General features: G+C 45.5%; 1 protein-coding gene across 2 annotated transcripts in view; it reads left to right on the top strand.

Annotated features, from left to right (window-relative positions):
* The first annotated feature begins 9446 nt into the window (after nt 1-9446).
* LOC311526601 (uncharacterized protein) overlaps nt 9447-23178 on the top strand; it is a 29404-nt gene continuing 15672 nt past the window's right edge. The window contains exons 1-4 of one of the 2 annotated variants that reach the window (XM_084639804.1): nt 9447-9557; nt 11056-11188; nt 12155-12209; nt 14292-19447. In XM_084639804.1, coding sequence (XP_084495930.1) covers nt 19413-19447 — 35 coding nt within the window. In that variant the 5' untranslated portion in view covers nt 9447-9557; nt 11056-11188; nt 12155-12209; nt 14292-19412. The remainder of the gene's footprint in view (nt 9558-11055; nt 11189-12154; nt 12210-14291; nt 19448-23178) is intronic. The other variant, XM_084639805.1, reaches the window with a different exon arrangement.

Here is a 23178-nt window from a genome sequence, read left to right as displayed (position 1 = left end):
CATTAGCCTTTTTCCCATCGTCCGGGACTTCCCCTGATCACCATGAGTTTTCAAAGATAGTGGCCAATGGCTCTGCAATCACATCCGCCAACGCCTTTAGCACTCTTGGATGCAATGCATCCAGCCCCATGGACTTGTGCACGTCCAGCTTTTCTAAATAGTCCCAAACCACTTCTTTTTCCACAGACGGCTGGTCACCTCCTCCCCATGCTGTGCTGCCCAGTGCAGTAGTCTGGGAGCTGACCTTGACTTAATGCAGGGGGAGGGTACAAGGAACAGAAGGTGCCTATTCACAGACCTTTGATGGTCTGGAATGAGGTGTTATGTCACATAGCTGAAAATGTTTCTCCCATTCCAACTTTACAACCCCTTTTCCCCAAGGTTACCTTTTCTTTCTGTTCTCCCTCTTTACTTATGTTTGTTAAATAAAGTAAACTGATTCAAGAAATAAATGTTCTTTATTGAGTAGAAGCAGTGGGCTTGGGTGAGGGGGTTTAGTGTTACAGGGACAGTGATACAAGGCTGGTGAAGGTTTGGGAAAGCACAATGCAGACAAGCAGCTCACATTACTGAGACTCATTACTGAAACGGCTTTTCAAAGCCTCACAGATACGCAGCCGCCCCTTGCTGTGCTCTTCTTATTGCTCTGGTGTCTGGCTGCTCAAAAATGGCTGCCATGCAATCTGTCTCAACTGCCCACCCCTGCAGAAAATTTTCCCCCTTTTTTCCACAGATATTATGGAGCACACAGCATGCAGCTATAACCATGGGGATGTTCTCTTCACTAAGGTCCAATCTTGTTAATAAACTTCTCCAGCGCCCTTTTAAATGACCAAAGGCACATTCAATCACCATTCTGCACTTGCTCAGCCTATAGTTGAACCATTCCTTACCGCTGTCCAGATGGCCAGTGTATGGCTTCATGAGCAATCGGAGCAAGGAGAAGGCTGGGTCCCCCAGGATAACTATAGACATCTCAATGTTGTCAATGTTCATTTTGTGGTCTGGAAAGAAAGTTCCAGATTGCAGCTTTTTGAACAGACCCAAGTTCCTAAAGATGCGTGCGTCATGAACCTTTCCCGACCATCCTACGCTGATGCAGGTGAAACGCCCCCATGTCATCCAGCAGTGCTTGCAATACTTTTGAAAAGTATCCCTTTTGGTTTATGTACTCTTTGGCAAGGTGGTCTGGTGCCAAGCTGGGAATACGTGTGCCATCTATCTCCCCACTGCAATTAGGGAACCCCATCGCAGCAAAACCATCCACTATGTCCTGCACATTTCCCAGACTCACTACTCTTCATAGCAGAAGACAATTAATGGCCCTGGACACTTGGAGCATAGTAGCTCTCACAGTTGATTTACCTACTCCAAATTGATTCCCCACTGACGGGTAACTGTCGGGGCCTGCCATTGCAAGCTTTGAAATAGTGATCGCCACTTGCTTCTCCAGTGTCAGAGCAGCTCTCACTTTTGTGTTGCTGAACTGCAAGGCAGGGGAAAGCTCTGCACAAAGTTCCTGGAAGGTGGCCTTCCACATTCGAAAGTTCTGCAGCCACTGCTTATCATCCCATACCTGCAAAACAATGTGGTCCCACAAGTCAGTGCTTGTTTCATGCTACCAGAAACAGTGCTCAACAGAGTGCAGCTGCTCTGTGACTGCCAGCAGCAACTGTGAATTGTTTTCTTCAATGGCTTGCAGCAGGGCTGCTTGCAGGACATCGCTGTTCCGTGTGGCGAACCCTACTTCAGCTCTGGAAATACTGCAGGAGAAGGCATGAGGTGTTTGAGATGCTCACAGCAAGAGTGCACAAGTGAGCAGGCTCCATGCTTCTGGGGTTATGGTGTATGCACGCTGGTTTTAAGGCGTGAAAACCACTGGGTTGTTTGCCATTGATATGAGGGAGGAAGCAGAATGCATCATAGGATGCCGACACAATGTTCCCATTCTCCCCTGCAACAGTGTTTTGGTCCTATGAGGCATTGCACAGACTTCACAAAACACAATGCAGCAAGTTGCACTTTGGGATAGCTACCCACGATGCACTGCTTTGTGCATCAATGCAGGCACAGCTAGTGAGGATACACTCCATCGAGACAATGAGCAAGGTGTGGCCACGCACAATCGACTTAGTTAATTCAGAGGCTCAAGGTCGTATTAGATAAAATCAACTTAATTTTGTAGTTTCAGAGTGGTAGCTGTGTTAGTCTGTATCAGCAAAAACAAAAAGGAGTACTTGTGGCACCTTAGAGACTAACAAATTCATTTGGGCATAAGCTTTCGTGGGCTAAACCCCAGGGTATTAGCCCACGAAAGCTTATGCCCAAATAAATTTGTTAGTCTCTAAGGTGCCACAAGTACTCCCCATTGTTTTAATTTTGTAGTGTAGCCAAGCCCTTAGTGTTCAAACACAACATTGAAATCAATGGGAGATAGATGCCTAAATACCTTTGAGGAGCTGGGACTAAGTAACTTGGCCAAGGGCCCTCAGGGACTCTGTAGAAGAGCAGGGAATTGAAACAAGGTCTCTGAAGCTAGTGCCCAACCACTGGACCCTCCTTCTTTTCATCAATACACCAGCTTGCATCAGTTCACATCTTGAAGGTCATCTGCACTAGAAAGTCTAAAAGTCTTAATGTACATCTGCGCTGCACACTCCTTAGGGCAGTGTGTAGAGCACATACATTACACACACACACACACACACACACACACACACACACACACACATCCAACACAGGGGTTAAGAGCAAGTGTGGATTGTGAGATGCTGCTTAGACAAGGAAAGAAATGCCTGAACTCTGTGGGTATGTACACTACACAGCTCTCTACATGCCCCAGCAGTGTCTCCCCCATCTACACTGCTATTTTCAGCAAAGTAGTGTCCCACTGCTTCCACCCTGCCAGAGCTTTTCATTGACGTGTGTAGCTACACACCACAGCTGTTTTCACTGCAGCGAGTAGCTACACCTCCCCTGCCAGTGATGTGCAGTGTAGACAAAACATTAGAGCCAGATTCACTGATACTCTTTGGCTGCTTTATATTGCTTGAGTGATGCGAGGCAGCCATAAACCCCGCTCAAGATTTAAGCCAGATTTATGGCTGATTTGCATCACCAGAGCTACTCAAAGCAGCTAGAGCCTATCAGTAAATCTGGGCCTTAATTTTTTTTTAAATGAACAGTTTGACTGTGGACCACAAGGTGGCAGCTTCCAGAAAACGGGACAGACTCGCCAAACTGCCATGAGCCATCCCAATTCCCCTTCTGATTTAGGTGTCTCAGGTAGGCAAACACCTTCTTGTTTTCTTTCTCTTTCCCAGCAAAGCGCACGCTGGACTTCACTGCTCCTGGCGGGGTGATTTTAGTTGTGCTGTTTGCTGTTCTCCTAATAAGAAGATCCACCAACTCCAAGGTGAGATTAGATCCTTTGGAGACCTGCATGTAAATACTGCATGTCTGACAATCCCTCATTTTGGGAAATGGTATCACAGATGTTATGCTGAGGCTGAATCTCATGCCTGACATGAAATACAAGTGTCCCTGTTCTCCCCTTACACAGACACACCTTCAGCTATAACTCAGAACTAGCACTGGTCAGGGAAACTCAGATCCACAAAAGTAACTCCTAACTTCCACTGAAATCAAAATGTTTATAAAAAATGGGGAGGGGGGAATCCAAGGGCAAATTTGGGAGTGGGGAGGGAGAATAATTTTTGTTAGTTTTTTAGCTCATCAGAACTCTGGAAAATTTGACAAAAGCCAGATATTTCCTTTGTAAAAGTTTTCACTATTTCTTTCTCCCATTTTTCAACTAATTGTGCTCCAGAAAGATCACTGAGGCTTGGCTTTAATGCAGATTTATTAAACAGGCTGACACTCTAATTTTTTCTTGGTTTGTTTTATAATCCACAGAAAAAGGCTGCACAGAGTCTGTTGATTTAATTGTCACAGCATGGCCATAGTATCCCTTCTTCCTCTCCTAGCAATCTTTGAGTGCTGTAAGTATCCCAGCTGTTTCATTCCACAAGCAACATGATATCCCTTGCACTAGGTTTGTCTTGTGTATGAAACATCAGCCAAGAACTAACTCATTGCTGCTTTGCAGATCATATTAACCAAACATGACAGAGAGGAAGACAGGAACCCAGGGGCAAATCGTGCAGGTGGTAAATCTCTGTTAATTGTCTATTTCAATATCAATTGATACTGTCTAGAAACCGCCCTAAAGCACAAGAAAGAATGTAAAGTGATGAGCCTTGTTTCAAACCACAAAAATCAGAAAACACAAGGCCCAATCCATCCCTTACGCTCCTTCATTTACATCAGTGTAACTCTAATGAGTTCAGTGGAGTTGCTCCTGACTTGGGCCCCAGTTCAGCAAAGCATTATGCACATGCTTAACTTTAAGCATGAGTAGTCCCATCAATTTACTTTAAGCACATGAGTAAGTTCCATTGAGGTTGATAGAATTACTCATCAGTACTCTGCGCCTTATAGAACGGAGTCATTAGCATGCCCAGGGCGGAAGCCTGTCAAGCCCAATGGATTGTTGAGACATTCCTAATTCAGCGGTGATTAGCCTCCAAAATATACAGCCCCAAAACTCACATATAAAACTGGTCCTGTTCCAAATACATTTCCAGTGTCAAGGCCAAACCATTCCTGATTTATATATGGCAAAAAAAGCATGTATCCAATTCTCATATATCAGAAATGGCATGTCCAAATCAACTAGCGTTAGGCCACAGACTCAAAAGTCCCAGATGCCTCATAATCATTTCTGCTCCACACACTATGCTCAGTTCTGGATGCCAGACACCCCCTCGCCACCCACATCCCTTTTTCCATTGGACAGTGAAGTATGGCATTACTTCTTTATCTGCACTGATCCTGCTATATGTTGGCACCATGAACATTTCAATGGGAATTACACATAAATATCAGTGGGCACAATTAGGGTCTGGCTTAGTTAATACAATTTCTTCATCTTTCACCTTGGAAGTGTGTGTGAGCACTAACACAAGCACTTTCAGACAGGCACATGCAGCAAGATCGAAGAGCCATCTGTTTCTCCAGGCTTTTGATTATGGCAGGCTGGAAGTGAAAGTGTGTTATAATGTAAGGGACAGACTGGGAACCTTGTTTTGTGCTTTTTGTGCAGCGATATTGTAACAATTCAGAAGTCTTTGGGGAATTGATTTTGGATGAAGCCAACTGTTGGCACTATGTTGTAATACTTGGTTTTAATTATCTCCTTAATTACCTAAATTATCATAGAGAAATAAGCTTTTTGTTCACTATTTATTTTACAAATCTAAGCACAATATAATAAAAGGATACCAAAATCACCAGAATTACACTCTGTTCACATTGGACCTGATCTAAATGCCTCTTGGAGTCAAGTGGAGTCTTTCCATTGACTTCAGTTGGTGTTGGATCAGGCACGTACACAAGTACTGTTGGTTTCTGTATTCAGAGTGGTTTCACAGAAGTACAACACTGTCTTCCTTTTCTTCTTTACAGAGTCTTTGACACACTTCTACCTGCCCTCTTCAGAGGAGTCCATTCACTTCTTTCATGAGTCCTGTGTGTCTGCCTTTGTTTTCTTGTCTCATTGGACCACCCCAGTCTTACCCTATAGGCTAATATTCCAAATGCTTTTTAATTGTTTTGGTTTCATTGTGAGGTACATAGTATCGGTACTGAATAAATTGCATCAAAATAGTTATATATGTGCCTTCTTTTTTGGTGGGTTGATTTTTTTTCTATTACTTTCCCTTCCAATTTTTTTTCCAACCCAAACTCTTAAGGTAGGAGAGGTCATTTTTAAAAATAAACAATATTCTAAACTATCCCTTAGATATTATTTATTGAGATTTTATGATGCCAATGCTTACACAGTTGGTGGTCTATAAAGTGTAAGTAACCCTAATCAGTACACAAATTCTAACAAAACAGGAATCAAATTACCAAATAAGAGTCTGATCAAATTCTCATATCGTGGAGAGTGGATGGAGATGAATGAGTACATGGGTGGGTGGATGAATGGGGGAGGGCACTGAATCAGGATCTATACCCACGTCCACATGTGGCCCATTCAGCTATCAAGTTATCCCTGTAAAAATGCCCATACAAGGTGGGTTAAGCAGCATGTTCAAAGTTCTGGCTGACTGAGTGGGAGATGAGTATTTCAAATTCACAGGGAGCTTCACAGATCTTGTCCTGCATGATCTCCCCCATAGAATCCCAGTGGCTCCATTCCAGGTGACTTATCAGTCACACATGGGGCAGCAGGGCAGTGGGAGAGAGATGCGGTGTCTGAGAACAGCACAGAATGGAGATCAGTGGTGCCAACATCATCAGTGGTGCCAACATCATAAGCTCTTTTAGTTGCTTACCGCAGCCTACTAATTATCTCACTCTTATCTTTTCCTGGAGGAGATGGCGAAAAATTACAAACAAATGAACTAGTTCATGTCCTCAGTGTGTTCATACTTGAGGCTACAATATATTCCTATACCCAGCAAACTGCTAGGGCAGGAGGAATATTAGAATATGTAATTTAAAAGAAATAAGACAATTGATTCAAAATGTGTAATTTATGTAAACAAAACAGCTTCCAAAATGGTACTGTAGACTTATGTGAAAAGAATGAAATGACACAGCTACACATGGGGGTGGCATATGTCATTAGGCTCTGCTTCAAATGGAGGTCAGAAAAATGCTTTTCCTCTAGCAGGCTCTCCAGGGCTCAGGGAGATATGCAGGGGGATTCCCCCTGCTCAAGAGGTAGGTCTGTGACATTCTATACCTTGGGGGAGTGAACTGTGACCCCTATATTCCTCATTTTCATATAATTGTGATCTTACATATAAAGCATGCCTTGTAAGGTATCCAGGGAAAGGTTATGATCTGCTGAAAGTCATTTCTCTATCCATATATGTGTATCATTAATGCATATGAAATAATTAGAATTGTATTGTATGGTGGTCACTAAAACATGCTGTAAATTGGGGAATCAGCCAGATATTAGTTCCCCAGAGGCAACAGCAAGGAAAGTAACCAATGCTTGGGCAGGGTGTCAATCAGCCCATCAACAGCCATTGCCCAGCAAGGGAGCTACAATGCAATGACTCACCTGCATGAGCCACACCAGGGGAATTGCTCAACCTTGCTTGGAGAGACTCAGCAATGTCCCCCAGACATGCCTGGCCTTGTGTTCCCCAAGCACATGGACTGAGGGTATAAAACAGACAGAGTGGACACATACTGGGCCCTTCTCCTGCCCCCACGTTCACTGCAAGCAACTAAGACACTGAGAAGAAGACAAGACTCCAACAGAGGATATTGGCCCAGGTTTAAGGAAAAAACCTGTATATTAAGAACTTTAATATCCAGTGGGATGAGAAAAACTGCTTAATCTAGATGTTGCCCAGTCTAATAGGGTTGAGAGTTTAGACTGCGTGCTTTTATTTCTTTTGGTAACTAACTCTGACTTTTTGCCTATCACTTAATATCACTTAAAATCTATCTTTGTAGTTAATAAATTTGTTTGTTTATTCTACCTGAAGCAGTGCATTTGGGATAACAAGACTGGTGCATGTCAATTTCTTTGTTAAACTGACAAACTCATATAAGCTTGCAGCGTCCAGGGGGCATAACTGACACTACAAGACAGAGGTTCCTAGGGTTGTGTCTGGGACAGGAGATATTGGCTAGTGTCATTCGGTTGCCCAATCTAAGGAGCAGCTTACATGCCAGAGGCTGTGCGCGAACAGCCCAGGAGTGGGGGTTCTCACAGCAGAGCAGGGTAAGGCTGGCTTCCAGAGTTAACGACTGGAATGACCTAGCAGATCACTGGTCCGGATAACACCAGGGGAATGTCACATTTGACAAATGGTGGCCCAATTCCCTGTTCCAGAAGAAAAAAGGATCTGAGGTGGAAGCCACCAGTTGCCCAATCTGCTATAGATGGTCATTGATAGCCTGTACTAAAAATCCTCTGTGCTGGTGGCCCAACCTCCAGGCAAATGGTCACTGATGACCACTTGTACTGATTTGGTGGCATATTAATTCCACCATCTTTTGGTGGTGAGGTTTATTTAGGAGGGGATCAGCTAACTGGGATGAAAAGGGAAGGGGTTCAGAAGGACAGGACAGGAGAGAAGAAGATTAAGAGGAGTAGGTAGGGTGACCAGACAGCAAGTGTGAAAAATTGGGACAGGGTGGGGGGTAATAGGTGCCTATAGAAGACAAAGCCCTAAATATCGGGACTGTCCCTATAAAATTGGGACATCTGGTCACTCTAGGAGTAGGTGTGGAGTGGAGACGTAGGGAAAGGGAAGACTGGAGCAAACAGCCCATCAGCACAGGGTAGAGAAGTTAGTTGCATGGTTTATATGAGCTAATGGTTTGCACGAGGCTACCAGGAAATAATTCTGTTGGATTAAAACAATAGCTCCTCTATTGAAATATAGCATTTATTCAGAAGGTCAAAATATGAGACGGAGACAAAAATGCTTCCAGGTAATATATCGCTGTTTACACTGGGGGCACGTCTACACTTAAAATGCTGTAGCACTTCAATGAAGACACTACTCTACTGACGGGAGAGCTTCTCCTGTCAGCGTCGTTAATCCACATTCACAAAAGGCAGTAGCTATATCGATGGGAGAAGCGCTCCTGCCGACACAGCCATGTCTTCCCGAGTCCTGTACAGATACAAAACTTGTATCCGCATCCGATCTGCGATCCACCAACATAAAGTGGATATCTGCAGATTTGCAGGGTTCTAGATATAAAATTTGGATCCACATCCATCCATGATCCACAAACATGGTCCACTGATGTCTGCATCCGTGGATATCGGCAGATTTGCAGGGCTGTAGGTATAACGAAGTTGTTCTGGGGCATGGGTTTTTCACACCCCTGAGCGAGGCAGTTATACCAATGTACGTTGATAGTGTAGAGCTGGCCCTATGCTTTCAACGTGTGCCAGTATTGGACATCGCTTAGGGGCATGGACACCAGTAAGCCACGCAGTTACTGCCCAACTCCGGGGCCAGGTCTACACTATAAAAACTTAGGGCAGGGCTACACTACAAACTAGCATCAGAGCTGCTGCACCAACGCAGCTGTGTCACCGTAGGGCTTCTGGTCAAGACTCTCTGAGCGGATGGGAGAGAGCTCTCGGGCTGGCTTAGTTACTCCACCTTGGCAAGAGGCAGTAGTTATGTCTACACAGGGTGAAGGTCAGTATAACTTCGTCTCAGGGGCAGGGCTGGATTTTTCACACCCTTGAGCGATGTAGTTATACGAAGTATGTTGTGTATAACTGGCCTTACATGGGTTTAACTGCCTCGCTCAGGGGTGTGAAAAATCTGTCCCCCCACATACTGATCTGATAGGCCGGGCTTCATGTAGACCTGCCTCTAAAGCCCTACCGGGGAGGAGCCTTATAGAGCAAGGCGAGGTCACGGAGGGAAGGCAGCGGATATCATTCACCTGGGTCTTTAGCAGCCCTGGCCGCCGCCCTAGGATTGCTATTAACCGGGGTAAGTATGTTGTGTCATGTACAATTTAGGTTCGGATCCGCTGTTGGCGATCTGGCACCTTCTTGCCCCGGCTGCCAGCTGTTCGCTGGGCTTGTCTTTACTTTCGGTTTCACTCTTAGTCCGGTCACCCCGTCCCCAGCTGGGATTTTGCGCCCCTGATAGGATCTTTTATACCCCACCCCACCCCCCGCATGGGGCCAGCGCTGGGAAGAGGGTTACTAGGAAGGTTTCTTTGGTGCTTTTCTTCTCCTGCCCCCGCCGTGCAGGAGACCCGCGCTGCCCAGAACAAAGGGAAGAGGAAATCTGCCCGGAGCGCGTCCCTCTGCGGGCCGAGCCTCCGGCCCTTTTACACAACGATCTGCCCCAGCGACCCTTCTGTAGGTTTCTACGGACCGGGGTGCACCCGATCCTTGGCAGGCGCAGACGGCTTACGGGTGTGGCCGGCACTGAGCGGTCAGACGCAAAAATCACAGCTTCCCTTCTCCCCGCAACGCAGCCCGCAGAGCACCCTGCGAGAGCCTCCATGCTTGGGCGTGTGCAGCTTTCTGGACTCTCCGCTTGTCGTGGCTCGGTGTGGGAGCCGGGCTTGGAGCAGAGGGTGCACCAGGGAGAGTTCACAGAAGAAGCCTTTATCTGCAGAGGGCGCCCCAGGGGATGGGAAATGTTTTTAGCTAAACTAGGGACAGGCCGGGGGACGTGTCTGGAAAGCATTCCCTTCCCCTGGGAGCCTGCACCTGGTTCTCTCAAGCCTCTTGGGGAATAGTCAGGGAAATTATTGCGTTATATTCCTGTTTTCTCCCCCAATATTGAATGGCAACACCCTTTTCTACCCCCTCCCCGGGGGACAGGAGATCCAGGAGCCATTCCCCAGGAGTCACAGACTGCTATGAACCTGGATCCTATAAGCATGTTCAGAAGGGTAGTGACATGTAACACTCACTACCTACTGATTAAAAGAAAAGGAGTACTTGTGGCACCTTAGAGACTAAAAAATTTATTTGAGCATAAACTTTAGTGAGCTACAACTCACTTCATCAGATGCATCCTTATGCTCAAATAAATTTTTTAGTCTCTAAGGTGCCACAAGTACTCCTTTTCCTTTTGCGGATGCAGACTAACACGGCTGCTACTCTGAAACCTACCAACTGATTGGCATCTCAAGTTATAACCCAAGTTGTCTTCGCATCTTTTTCATTGTTAACAGGGCCCACAGGATTCTACTGCACCTCTAAATGAAGGAGTGCAGTAGGGAATACTAAATTCTGTGACTAACAATGAATGTGTATTGAGTTCTGATCACAAATATTATGGTAGCCCCCAAATGCTTTGATTGGGGTCAGACCCCATTGTGCTAGGCACCGTGTAGTTGTTATAATCTCTTGCCTTGAAGAGCCTACATCCTGCAAAGGTATGTGTGAGTAACTTTACTCACATGAGCAGCCCAACTGGAAGTTAATAGGACTGTATCAGTAAGGTTAGTGTGTGTATGTGTCTGCAGGATCCAGCTTTGAGACAAGATGCAGCAAGTGGGTATATCAACAAAGAATGAGGGAATTGGAAGAAAGTAATGATAACATGGTTACTTTGGTTCAGTTGGGCATGTGAACACATGAAAATTATTCTAGAATAAGGTAAGTTTTAAATTTAAAGCATTCCAGTGTCACTCCATGTGTAGATGAGCCCTTATTAATGGCATGCTGCTGTTTTAACTGCCACCTAGTTCCTTAAAAAACAGAAACCAAAATAGCACTTATTGCCCACTTCTAAATATTTGAAAACACTAAAACTTAGTGCTGGATGAAGCACTAGAAAATTTCCTGCAATGGCCCCTAGGGAACAAACTATATGTGACCTAAAGGTATCTTTCATGCACTGATACATAAGGTAAGGAACAAACATTTGTAACCAACAATAAACACGTTGGATGTCCACACTAGCCCTTACAAATATGTTAAGTGCCTCAGGTTAATTGATTTCCAGACAGGAGTCAGTGCTTCCGAATTTTCATCCTGCCGGTAAGCTTAGTTCTGGAAGTGTTGTGTCTTCCCGATTGGTCTGCATACTGATCTTCGGCTAAGTACTCAGCTGGTGTAAACTAGTGTTGCTCCAATGAAGTCAATGGAAATGCAACAGTTAACCAAGCTAAGCATCTGGCTTCATGTCACAATTGCTGCTACTTTTTGTGTGTCATTATATTTTGGCTTCTTGGGTCAGACGATTTTCTTGGAGACTTGCCTTTACCTTGGTAAAATGAGCTTAAGAAACCAAGGCAGAGAGTAGTCTCTAGATCAGTATATTCAAGCAATAAGTAGGAGAGAAGGACTTTTCATCGATTGAGTTAGATCTCGTGTAGTTGTGTCCCTGCCTTAGTCTAGCCTTTTACTGGTGTGGAGGAGTGTCTAAGGCCCAGATCCTCAAAGGTATCAATCAATGGCAGATAGGCACCTTAAAATCTTTGAGGGTCTGGGTGTAAACCACCTCCTGTATATCACAGAAAAATAGAATTGTGTTTCTTTCTTGGAAGTTACTGTGGTTTCTTTAATGTTTGGATTCCAGTTTTAAAGTCACTAGATGGTTAAACAGTTTTCCTTTCACAGATGCTGATGTGTTTCTTCTTGGAGACCCTGGGTAAAGGCTGCACATTCATTGCAGGTAATGTGCCCTGGAACTAGGCTCAGTCTGGAAGCAGCTTTAGGGAGCTTTGAACTATGTTTTATAAGTGTCTGTGTTTTAAAATGTGTGAAAGTGATTAGGCTCTTTGTTCTTGAGTCTGGAAGGCTATTTGCCTAACTAAACAGATTTTAAAAAAATCTGTATGTTGATTAAAACAGTTGTTAAGAAGAACTATATAGTGACTGCATTGTGTGTGTCTGTATTATAATGCATCTTGGATGTTACATTTTGGATGGGAAGTTATAGCAACATGTAATTAACTATTTTATGTTAATTGTTACCATTCATCATTATATACTATAGCAACAGAGGACAAAGAGAGCCTCTGCATACATGTAGGTAGAGCAGAAACCTGAGCTGGGATCCAGGCTGCATGAGAACTTGGCTCAATATTTTGTGTTGTGTTGGTGAACGTGTTTCCCCTTCCGCAACTACAATGCCTAAAAAACTTCACAAATTACAGTGGATCTGAGACATGCTAATGGTCACTAACAAAAGAACATTATGGTGGAGCTGTAGCTTCTCCACAGTTAAACTAAAATCTGTAATGCAAATTTTAAGCATTTATTCTGTAGAAACCTAATTGAAATGGCAACAAACCAACCAATCATAACAACAGAGGATGTAAAGTTTGAGAACTAGTTATCAAATAATAAAAAATGTATTGATAAAGAGAGACTCCTAAAGTTCAAAACCATCCCTTTTGATGAGAAATCTAAACCGCTCTGAGATGTGTCATTTGTTTACACGGTTGTTCCTCAAGTGCTGATTCTGTCAGTTACACATCGATAGTGTTTGTCTATGGAGCGTTTTATAACTTTGTTTTCATGATAGCAAATTTGTGCACCAAGCCAAATCCTCCAAAATATCTGCTGTGGGATGAATGCTCTCACTAGGGGGCAACAAAATGGCCAACAGATTCCCTCACCAGATGCTCTGTTGCCTAGGGAAAGCATCCCTGAGCTGGGCAAAAGACTAGAAGTTCAACTCTCAATTCTTCTAACTTCCGCTGTCCCATACAATTCACTGTATTAATAAGGCCATAAACTCCCAACCTTAAAAGACAGGGAAATGCTCCTGAACACCCCTATCTTTTAAAATAAGTAAGAGAGCTTACAGAAGATCACAGTCAGGAACAGAAACTAGGTTTCTGTTTCTAACATGACACATTCCAATCTGATCGACTAAACCACATGCTTTTTAGACTGAGTAAGCCAGTTTTGGTTCCCCTGTATCTAATCACTAAAAAAACACTCATCTTCCAGAGCCAGAGAGAGAATCCAGGATTCCTGATCATCAGTACCCCACTGTTGACTAATAAATAGTTGTGTAACCAGGTGGGGAAAATGTGTGTCAAGTCCTCCTCCGGTGGCTGATGTTCTCTACTACTGATTACTCCTGTAGCTCCAGTAATAAGGGTTTATGCTCCAGTTCGGAAGGTCAAGGTGTTCATGCTCTGCTGCTCATCTGTGAGTAGGCTCAGAAGGATTCAGTTTTTGTTGATAAACATTGATTCTATTGTACACACAAAAACCAATGGAAAAAATATTTCTATTGATGATAATATAAACTTACAGATAGGCAAGATAAGAAATACTCTGCCTGAGAACTTATTAGAGTTTAAGGATATCTACTTGGTATTTTTTGGCATGTGATGTTGACAGTTTGTGTTTTCATGGTTATAAAGTTTTAACTTTTTGAGTCTCAGCATCTACTGCCATTAAACCATTATTGTCTAACCCCCCCTCATCATAATTTCCTGCGGTTGTGAAAATGTAAATCAATAAAGAAGTTGGAAAAAATGCTTTAGAATAGACATTTATATTATCCATCAAAACTATAATAAAGATTAAATTCTTCCAAGCCTGTCTCCGCGGGATAGGATGGTTGTACATGATTTACGCTGTGATTAACCTTCTTTATCATAGTTTAAGTTCCAAAACTGTTTCAATCTGTAAATTATGGTGACTCGCCAAAATGCATCCATTGCACCATTCAGTAGTTTGTCACATTTTGCTGATGTAACCCACTGATCACTGTGTGTGTTGTCCCAATCCACAGAGAATGTGAGGCTGTGAGAGTTCTCCTGAGAGCCTGCTTCTTTAAGACAGACTATAAAGGCTTATGCATTTAGCTCTGGTGGTCATCAGTTCAGGTCCCTGTGTTGGCCAGAATGGTGGTCATTACTCCTGCAAGTGTCATACCAAGGACTAGAAACCCAGAGAAAAGATGAGTGCAATGGGCAGACCTGCTGGTGGAATACAGGCATGTGCCATGCTGCTGCAACAACATCTAGGTGTATTCAGTTTACAGAAGTCCATGAGAGAATCAATGGAGTGATTTTGGAAGTTACTGATCACACAGACCCCTTGGTGAAGGTTCCCTCCATCTGCCGGGAGATGTGTCACTGCTGAACATGGAGTATTGTTCTTCATGTACGTACTTTCAGTAACTTTTAAATGAGAATAAGATATAGATACAAAGAACTGACTGCATCGTGTTACAGTCTCACACTCTTCACAAGGGTTGACATTGTGATGTCAGCAGCATTAAGGCAGAAGAACATCCCAAGTGCACGGAATGTGTAACAAGAAGGTGCTGGTCCGTTGATACAAAAGCAGAGGAGGTCTCATTAAGGTTTTGTATTCAAGAGCAAGTTTGAGAACATTGAAGTTTCTCGTTGTGACCTTTCTATATTCTAAATCAGTGGTTCTCAAATGTATTTGTGTCTGCAATAGTTTATGTCCCTCGAGCTGCCCAGTTCTGAAGGGAGAGCAGAGAGCGGCAGCTGCAGGCCAGGCATCCAGCTTTGAATGCAGTACCACCCTCAGCAGCAGTGGAGAAGTAAGGGTGGCATGGAATAAGTAGACCCCTATTCAGCCCAGCACCACACCACTATATCTGGCATCATAGCCCACGCAGTACTGCCCACCATCTCTCTGGGGGCAGGACTTGGGCAGATAGGTAGAATGCATTGGGAATACACTCCTAGGGTGCTGAACTTCCTCACACTCCTGCTCTTTGGGTTGAAGAACCAGTCCCGCTTTTGCCACCAAGGCTGTGCCTTCACTGCAAAGTTAACTTGAGTTATTGATACTCAAATTACTTCTCTCAAGTTAGCCAAGCCTGAGTGAGAGCAGACACACTGCAAAATAACACTCGTGTTGCTGTATCCACACTGGTACTTCACTCAGACGTGTGGTGGTAAAACTTTTGGGGGCGCATCGCATGGTTTTATAGATTAAGGCCAGAAAAGATCGTTATACCATCCCATGTAACACAAGCCAAAGAATTTCACCTGGTTACTGATGCATGGAGACCAAATACTTACGTTTGGCTAAAGCTGACCTTCCAGAAAAGCATCAGTCTTGATCTGAAGAATGCAAGAGATGGAGAAACAGCCGCTTCCCTTGGTAGTTTGTTCCAGGGTACCCAGGGACCTCTAGGTTATCAACTAGCATAGGGCACGGAGGGCTCATAGGATTTTACAAGGATCCTCTGAGTTGGATATAAACATAATAATTCACTAAAGACTGGCATGTGAGATCTCTTCTGGGAGCCGGTAGGCCACTTGTCATCTTAATCATTGCTCTGTGTCTGGATGGGAGAATAATTAAGGAGTTAATGTTTCTATGCTGAAAATTATGTTCCTAGGGCAGATAACCAGCAAGTGACAAACTTCAAACATATTCCTTGCAGGTAGGGGGTAAAAGACACTTATCTCTCTCCTTGGTCATTGTGGATTGTCTGCTTTACAGGGGAAGTCAGTTTACATACTGAACCTGATTCTAATCAAGGGAGTGCAATATCTTCATGAGAGAGAATTTCCAGGAAGAAATAAAGAGCAGGCAGGGAATCCTGTTTACGGGTAAAGACAGTGAATTGTTGGGGTATAACTGGCAGTGCAGGTACACCCTGGATCTTTCACCAAGGAAGCAAATTGACAGCGTGCCTTGTCTCTTAAATGGAAGATCATAGTCATGCCTGGCTGTACAAAGCTGGAAGGATTTTAGGTGAGCATTGCTCCATAGGCCAGGAAAAGAGCTAGTTAAGTAAGTCTAGGTTCTAGAATGCTTGTTACAATTTTACTTTATATGTAACCATTTGGTTCCAAATCTTCTTTTGCTATCACTTGAGTCTCTATACTTTGTTAAACAAACTCTTACTTGATTTCACTATAAACATATCTCAGTGCTGTCTCTCTAGCGGAGCAGTGATCTGCGTTGAAGCTGGTAAACTGGGGTGTGCTGATGCTTTGGAAACAGTGGATCTGTGACTACTGCGCATGTCTAGTGGAATGGGGGCTGGACACTCCAGGGAGATGCTCAGAGAGCTTGAGGGTTGGAGCGTGCCTATCGCTAACCAATAAAGAGAGAGGGCCCTGCATAGGCCTAGAGGGGACAGTGGAGGGGCAGTGGAGTTAGGGAGCTGACTCCCAATAGGCACAGACAAGACTTCCTCTCACTAAGGGCGGGTGGTGGTGAGGTGCCTCACAATCCTGGGTACCCCCAGGAAGAGTCACATTGGAGTAGTTGGCAGGATCTACACCCCATTTGCTCAAGGCACTTATATACCAGATAACATTGCTACTGGGAGATTCAAAAGTGAGACGGTGGGAAACAGGGAGAGAGAAACTATTATGTTTTGTTGTTTTGGGTTTATTTTAGGAAAGGGAAACAGAAGAAAAGACAACGCAAAATGAGCAAGCAAGAAACCTGAGCCAAACAGACCAGTGCTCAGTTTGAGCATCTGTGCACAGAACGTGGATTAGTTGCTATAGGGAAAACCCTTGAGGAAATGAGATCTGTGCTCATGAAACATAAGTGAGAGGCAGAGAAGCCAGACTCCTCAAAAAGAAATGGGGGGGGGGTGCAGGCTTGGGAACTCTGCCTGGACCACATCCCAGTGAAGCAGTCCTGAAATTAGAACTGGCCAAGATGGAGGTCCAAAAGCTAGTGTTAGCCACGAGGACCAAAAGGCTGGAATTAACAGAAAGAGTTAGACAGAGGGCAGCAGACAAGTATTGGCGGGAGACAGAGAAAGCAGCACAAGTGGGGGCCCACTGGAGACTCATGCAGCTGGACAGTGGGAAGCCGAGAAGTAACAGCAGGAGGCAAAAGCCCAAGAAAGGGAGATGGAAAGGCAGCATGAGTTTAAAAAGCTGGAAATGCAAGGATGGAACCACCAGCCCATGGATCACGCAGCTGAGACAAACTGCCTGAGTTACAGGGAGCCTGGTTGCATTGGGAAGATTTGACCACCTTCAAAAAGATGTGTGGAGTACACAGAATCCCAGCTGAGCAGAGAATGACTGTTTTACTCCCCAAACTGCCTGGTAGAGCTGTACAAATTTTGAATAATATGGATGTAAATGATGCTATGTTGTATGATTGGGTTAAGGGGGTTTGTGTTTAAAAGGTTTCAGATTACTCCAGAGGCATATTACCTAAAGTTTAGATGCCTCAGACAATGTGGAAAGTTACGTTACAGGGAACAGGTTTGGAAAATGGGGAATTATTTGACAAAGTGAACAAAAAGTACAGGGGCAGAAACTTATGACAGGTTGGTAGATCTGTTTTGCTCCTGTTCTGTGATGTCTGCTCTGATGAGGTGAGGATAGCAGTGGGGAAAATCCCCAGTACCTGTAGTTGGGACAGCTGACTCTTACATACAATTGAGATCATTCATAGAGTCCAGGTCCCAAAGGGAAGGGCAGAAGCCTGTAATAAAAGGGAGGGCCTGGCTTGTTTCTGGGAAAAAGGAGGAAGGAGAGGGGACTAAATACCCGTCCTCCTGGTAACTCTAATTATTGGACCCCATCCCAAGAAGAAGGTCCAAGAAGGTGCTTCTCATGTGGACTGCTTGCTTGAATAAATGGAGAAAAAATGCCATATCTCTCCCGGTTAATGCAGCTACCCTCGAGTCAGAGACTTCAGTGGTGGCAGAAGGAGATCTAGTTAATTTGTTAAAGTCTGACCTCCTGGAGGTAGACAAAGAGTTTATTAAAGGGGCCAAAGTAAATGGTAAAGTGGTCTGGGGTGGAGAGACACAGGAGCCTAGGTTTCCCTAGTCAGGAAATATGTGATTAAGGAGAGAGGTGGTAAAACTCCTGATCTTGGGCAGTTTAGAACCACAGTGCCTTTCGCCTGCATTGAATTAGAGTGAGAAGATTTAATGGGTACTTTAAACATGGGAGAGCTTAAGAATTTACCTGCTGATGTGTTGGTGGGAAGAGACGTAATATCACTGGCCAAAGCCATTAACTTTGTGATCCACAGCAAGAGGCAATATGTACCTCAGTTCCCAGAAGTAAGTTCTGAGGAGGAAGGGGCAGCTGAGGGGGGAGAGGAGCCCTCCGTGCCCTTAGCAGCAGCAAGTTGTGATGCATCTCCAGGGAAGGGGAGGGGAAGGAAGGGAGGAGTTGGCCCCTTTCCTGAGACAGCTCTCAATGCAAGCAAAAGCCAAATGGATTTCGCTACAGGGCAAAGTGCAGAGATTTCCCTAGAAAGCATATGGGAGGCTATCCTCACCAATACCGCAGACAGAGAGAATGGGGCAGTTCTTTACTGAAGAGGGAAGAATTTACAGGAAATTCCCAGCTGGGAAAAGTAGAAGTCCTGGGGAGCTCAACAAACAACTGATCATGTCCCCAAAGCATCATGCGGTGTTAATGCTGCTAGCCCACGATTGCCCTTTTGCTGGTCCCTTAAGACTGGAGAGGACATATGAAAGGCTAAGGGAAAACTTCTCTTGGCCCAATACTTAGAACAAGGTACACGGATACTGCAGGACTTGCAACTTACGTCAAAAGTGGAACAAGCCTGTTGGGCACTTTAGGATCCTTTGCATCCTTTACTAGTAATCAGAGAAGCATTTTTTCAGGGTTGCCGTAGATATTACAGGACCCTTACCCAGGCCAACCCACAGAGGGAAAAGATTTTTATTAGTGGTGGTGGATTTTGCTGCCTGGTGTTCAGAAGCCGTGCGCCATCAAATGCAGAAGATAGAAGAGTGCCTCAGCAACTGTTTCCTGTATTTAGCAGGCTGGGCTTTCCAAAGGAAATCTTATCAGATCGTGGGTCGCATTTCATGTCCCAGCTATTTGGTGTGTAATAAAGGGTGTGTGAGGGAAAGCAACTGAAATCTGCCCTGTTCCACCTAAAAAACAATGGTTTAGTGGAGATGGTCAACAGAACCCTAAAATCTATGCTGAAAAGGTATGTAAACAAGAGACCAAGAGACTGGGATATAATGTCCCCGTATCTGCTTATCATGAAGTGCCTCAAGCATCCATGGGGTTCATCCCATTTGAGCTCCTGTTCGGAGAAAAGTCAGATGTCCCCTGGATCTCATCAGAGACTCCTGGGAGGGTGGCTCGGAAGCAGAGGGGGGAACCAGTGGCTGAATATGCGCAAAGGTTTAGGGAGAAATTGATGGTGCAGTGAAACCTCCAAAAAGCCAGGAAGCTCACAAAGAATAATATGATCGCAACACCTGTGATTGCTCATTTCATGCAGGGGTTTGGTACTGGTGTTACTCCTTGTCAGAAGCATAGGCATAGTTTGACTGCTATATTTGGGGGGGCAAAGTGCAGGCATGCATGCACGCAGGAGCGCATGCTGAAGCCAGTTCCCTCAGCTCAGTCCCGCCCTGCCTGGAGTGGTACCTGGGCTGCCGGTGCTGTGGGAGGATAGGCCGGCTTAACGAGGGAGCCCCAGCAGCTGCTGCGGCCACCTGAGCATGGGAGCTGCGGCCACTCTGGCACCAGCTGCTGCGGCTATATGGCTGCTCTGGTGCCTCCCTGTCCTCCTGGCCACCTCCCTGCTGGGGGGACACCACATGCCGGGCTCCTGCTTCCCCCCAACACACATTACCATATCCCTTTCTCTTCCCCATCCCTTCCCCTCCCCACTGCACCCACCCTATCCCCAACCCGGCGCTCCACCATCCCCTTCTCTTCCCCCTGCCCTGTGCTACCCCGCCTTCCCCACTGTCTCTTCCACCCTTGCCCTGCCCCCCCTGCCCCGCCCCCGTGGCCTCCCACAGTTGTACAGGAGAGGGGGGCACTAGGACCCAGGAGGCGGTGTCCAGCTGCAGAGGTAGTGACCCAGGGCAGCTGCTCCATCCCTCTCCCTGCAGGACCTGGCCGCCAGGGACAGGAGCCCAGCAAGCCTGGGGTGGGAGGGGTGCAGCGTGGGAAGGATAGAGCCCCCCAACAGGCCGATGAACAGAGTAAGCCCTGCCGGGCAGTTCAGCACTCGCAGAAATCGGGTGGGGGGGGTAGTGGCACGTTCCCTCCCTGTACCCCCCATGCCTCGCCTCTCTTTGGGAGGGCATTGCTCCCCTGCCCCACGCCAAACTACGCCCATGGTCAAAAGGTACAAGATGCAGAACTCATGGAAGGGGTTTTGAAGTGGTGGAAAGGGCTAACGATGTTCACTACAATGTGCAGAGGCCCCCCCTGCAGGATTACACCTCAGATTGTGCATGCAAACAGGTGAAAAGCACATCACAAGCGTGGAGCCAATGTAACCGTGGTATGCTGTGTAGCGGAGACCTGTAAGCCCCTCGGATTGATCTAATTACTGAATGCCCTAGTGACACCCCGCTAAAGAGCACACGCCCCACAGCAGGCAGACGAAGCTTCCATACGCAAACTGCAGGTGAATGCCCGGAGCCCTGCATACCCCCAGGAAGCATCACGATCATCCTTACTGCTTAGGGATACGGCACTTATTTTTCCAGTTAGAATTCGCCTGACTTTAACTTCCAGCCATCAATTCTTGTTCTCCCTTTCTCCATTGAATTAAAGAACCCATTAGTACCCAGTTGTTTCTCACCATGAAGGTACACAGAGACTGTAATCAAGTGGCATCTCAGTCTTCTTTGGTTATGCCAACCAAAGTCTCTCATTGTAAGGTACTTATTCCAACCCTCAAATTATTTTTCTGGCTCTTCTCTGCACCTTCTCCAGATTTTCAATAATCCTTTTTAAAGGATAGCACTACAGTAAACTGAGTCACTCTATGAAGACCTTTGCAGTATATTGTGAGAGACTCTGTCCTTTCTGAGCATATGTGTGGAAGTTAAAGTAAACCAATTCCAGTTTTGCACACTCCAGATTTCTCTCTGTGGCCTTCACTGCAACTTGTGGCAAGGCATGGGTTCAGCTTGCAGCAATGACTGGTGCCAAATGTTGGCAAAAGGAAGACGATCCAGATCAGTAGACGTGGGGAAGGGCAGTTCGGCAACTAAGGAGAGCACACAGGCTACATGCAGAACTGCCGGACTGGAGATGGCTGATGCAATTTTTTATTGTATTAACAGATCCGTTATTTTAGGCTGATGAATGCTGACTGGTGACCCTGAACCAGGACCACAGTCGCAGAATGGTGTGACTACATCTTCACGCAGACCTCAGCCCAGAACTTCTGCATGAGGGCAGCCCCATGTCCGGATCTGTGTGTCGTGCAAGCCAGTCCATTAGCACCAGGATATGCAGGGGAAGGGCCATACCAGCCCAAAAATGGGTTGCTATTGCCCTCTAGAAGCTGGCTACTGCAGGTGGTTACAGAGCTGTGGGTAATCAGTTCAGCATTGGCAAGTCAGCTGTTGATTTGGTAGTGATGCATGTTTGCCAGGCAACTGTTGTTTTGATTTCACCCCTGCTTGGTGAGGATAGGAAATGTGTCTGAAGTAAGAGCTGTCTTTCAGTGAATAGACTTCCAGCCATCCATGGTACAGGTGTACCTCTTATCATGCCCCTGACCTAGATGACAATGTTTATATAAACAGGAATGGATGAACTTGCTCCTTATGGGGGCCTTGGTAGACCATACAGGGAGGTTCATAAACACCTACATGGGATGCACTGGCAAAGTGCATGAAGCCAGGATAATCTGGAGACCCAGTGTATTCAAATATGGCCAAGCTGGGACCTTATCCACAGTTTTTGGGTGCCCACTGTTATAATGTTATAATATAATCCTCTACTGCCCTGGCTCATTAAGGCCTACCCTGGTGTGGGATCACATGGCAGAAGACAATCTGACTATGCCCTGAGCAGGTGGTGGAATGTGCATTTGGCCAGCTGAAGACAGGAGGGTGTTGCCTACAAGCCATTTGAACTGCAGTGTATAAAATGCCATTCATGTGATTGAGGCATGCTGTGTACTGCACAAGGATGTGAGGATAAGTGGGAGTACTTTGGCCAGGAATGGGTCACTTGTGCTGTTTTATGGCCTTCATCCAGCCAACCAGAAAGTCCACCTCTGGAAACTGAGACTGGGTTCAGGAGAGCATGGGAAATATCTCTGTGCATCATAACAAGAGAGAAATTGCAACTTTATCTCCCTTTGCATCCCATCCATCCCTACACTTCTCTGCTTATTGCCTGTGTGTGCCAGGTTCCTTCTTCCTAACAAGAAAATGGCAATTGCTTTCTGTTTATTGCCACGAATGTTTTGGTATTTGTGTGTGGCTTTGGGTCATTAGCTTGATGTGGCAAAGGATGGAGGGCTGTGAGGGGAAGGCCAGGGGGGTAGATGGCCTTACAGTTTTTTCGGGCTGTGGTGGCATTGGCTGATGAGAGCTTGCTGGAGATCCCTGGCTGGAAAAGAGAACAGTTCTTCCAGGTCTGTGGTAGAAAACTATCCCTGTGTGCCATGGAACTATTTCATTGTCTGGTGACAGATGGGAAGATTAATTATTTATTAGAGACGACTAGTGAGCTACAGGCTGTGGTGCATGGGGAGTTTGTCTTGCCCCAAAATCTGTCTCTCAGGAGTTCCTGTAGAATGAAAAATTCTTCTGCATCATTCCACAAGTGGACAAAAATTTGCACCATCATAAGCAAGATGTTGATTTAGGATGCAACAGCATAGAACCACCATGAATGTGCCTTTGCAACCTTCCCTCCCACCCCCGCTTTCACCTTAGTACCACTGAA

The sequence above is a fragment of the Lepidochelys olivacea genome (genome assembly GCF_965140295.1).
Source record: "Lepidochelys olivacea isolate rLepOli2 genome assembly, chromosome: 9".
NCBI classification, from domain to species: Eukaryota; Metazoa; Chordata; order Testudines; family Cheloniidae; genus Lepidochelys; species Lepidochelys olivacea.
Note: the sequence above shows the minus strand (reverse complement) of the source record. Positions and strands in the feature narration are given on the sequence as shown.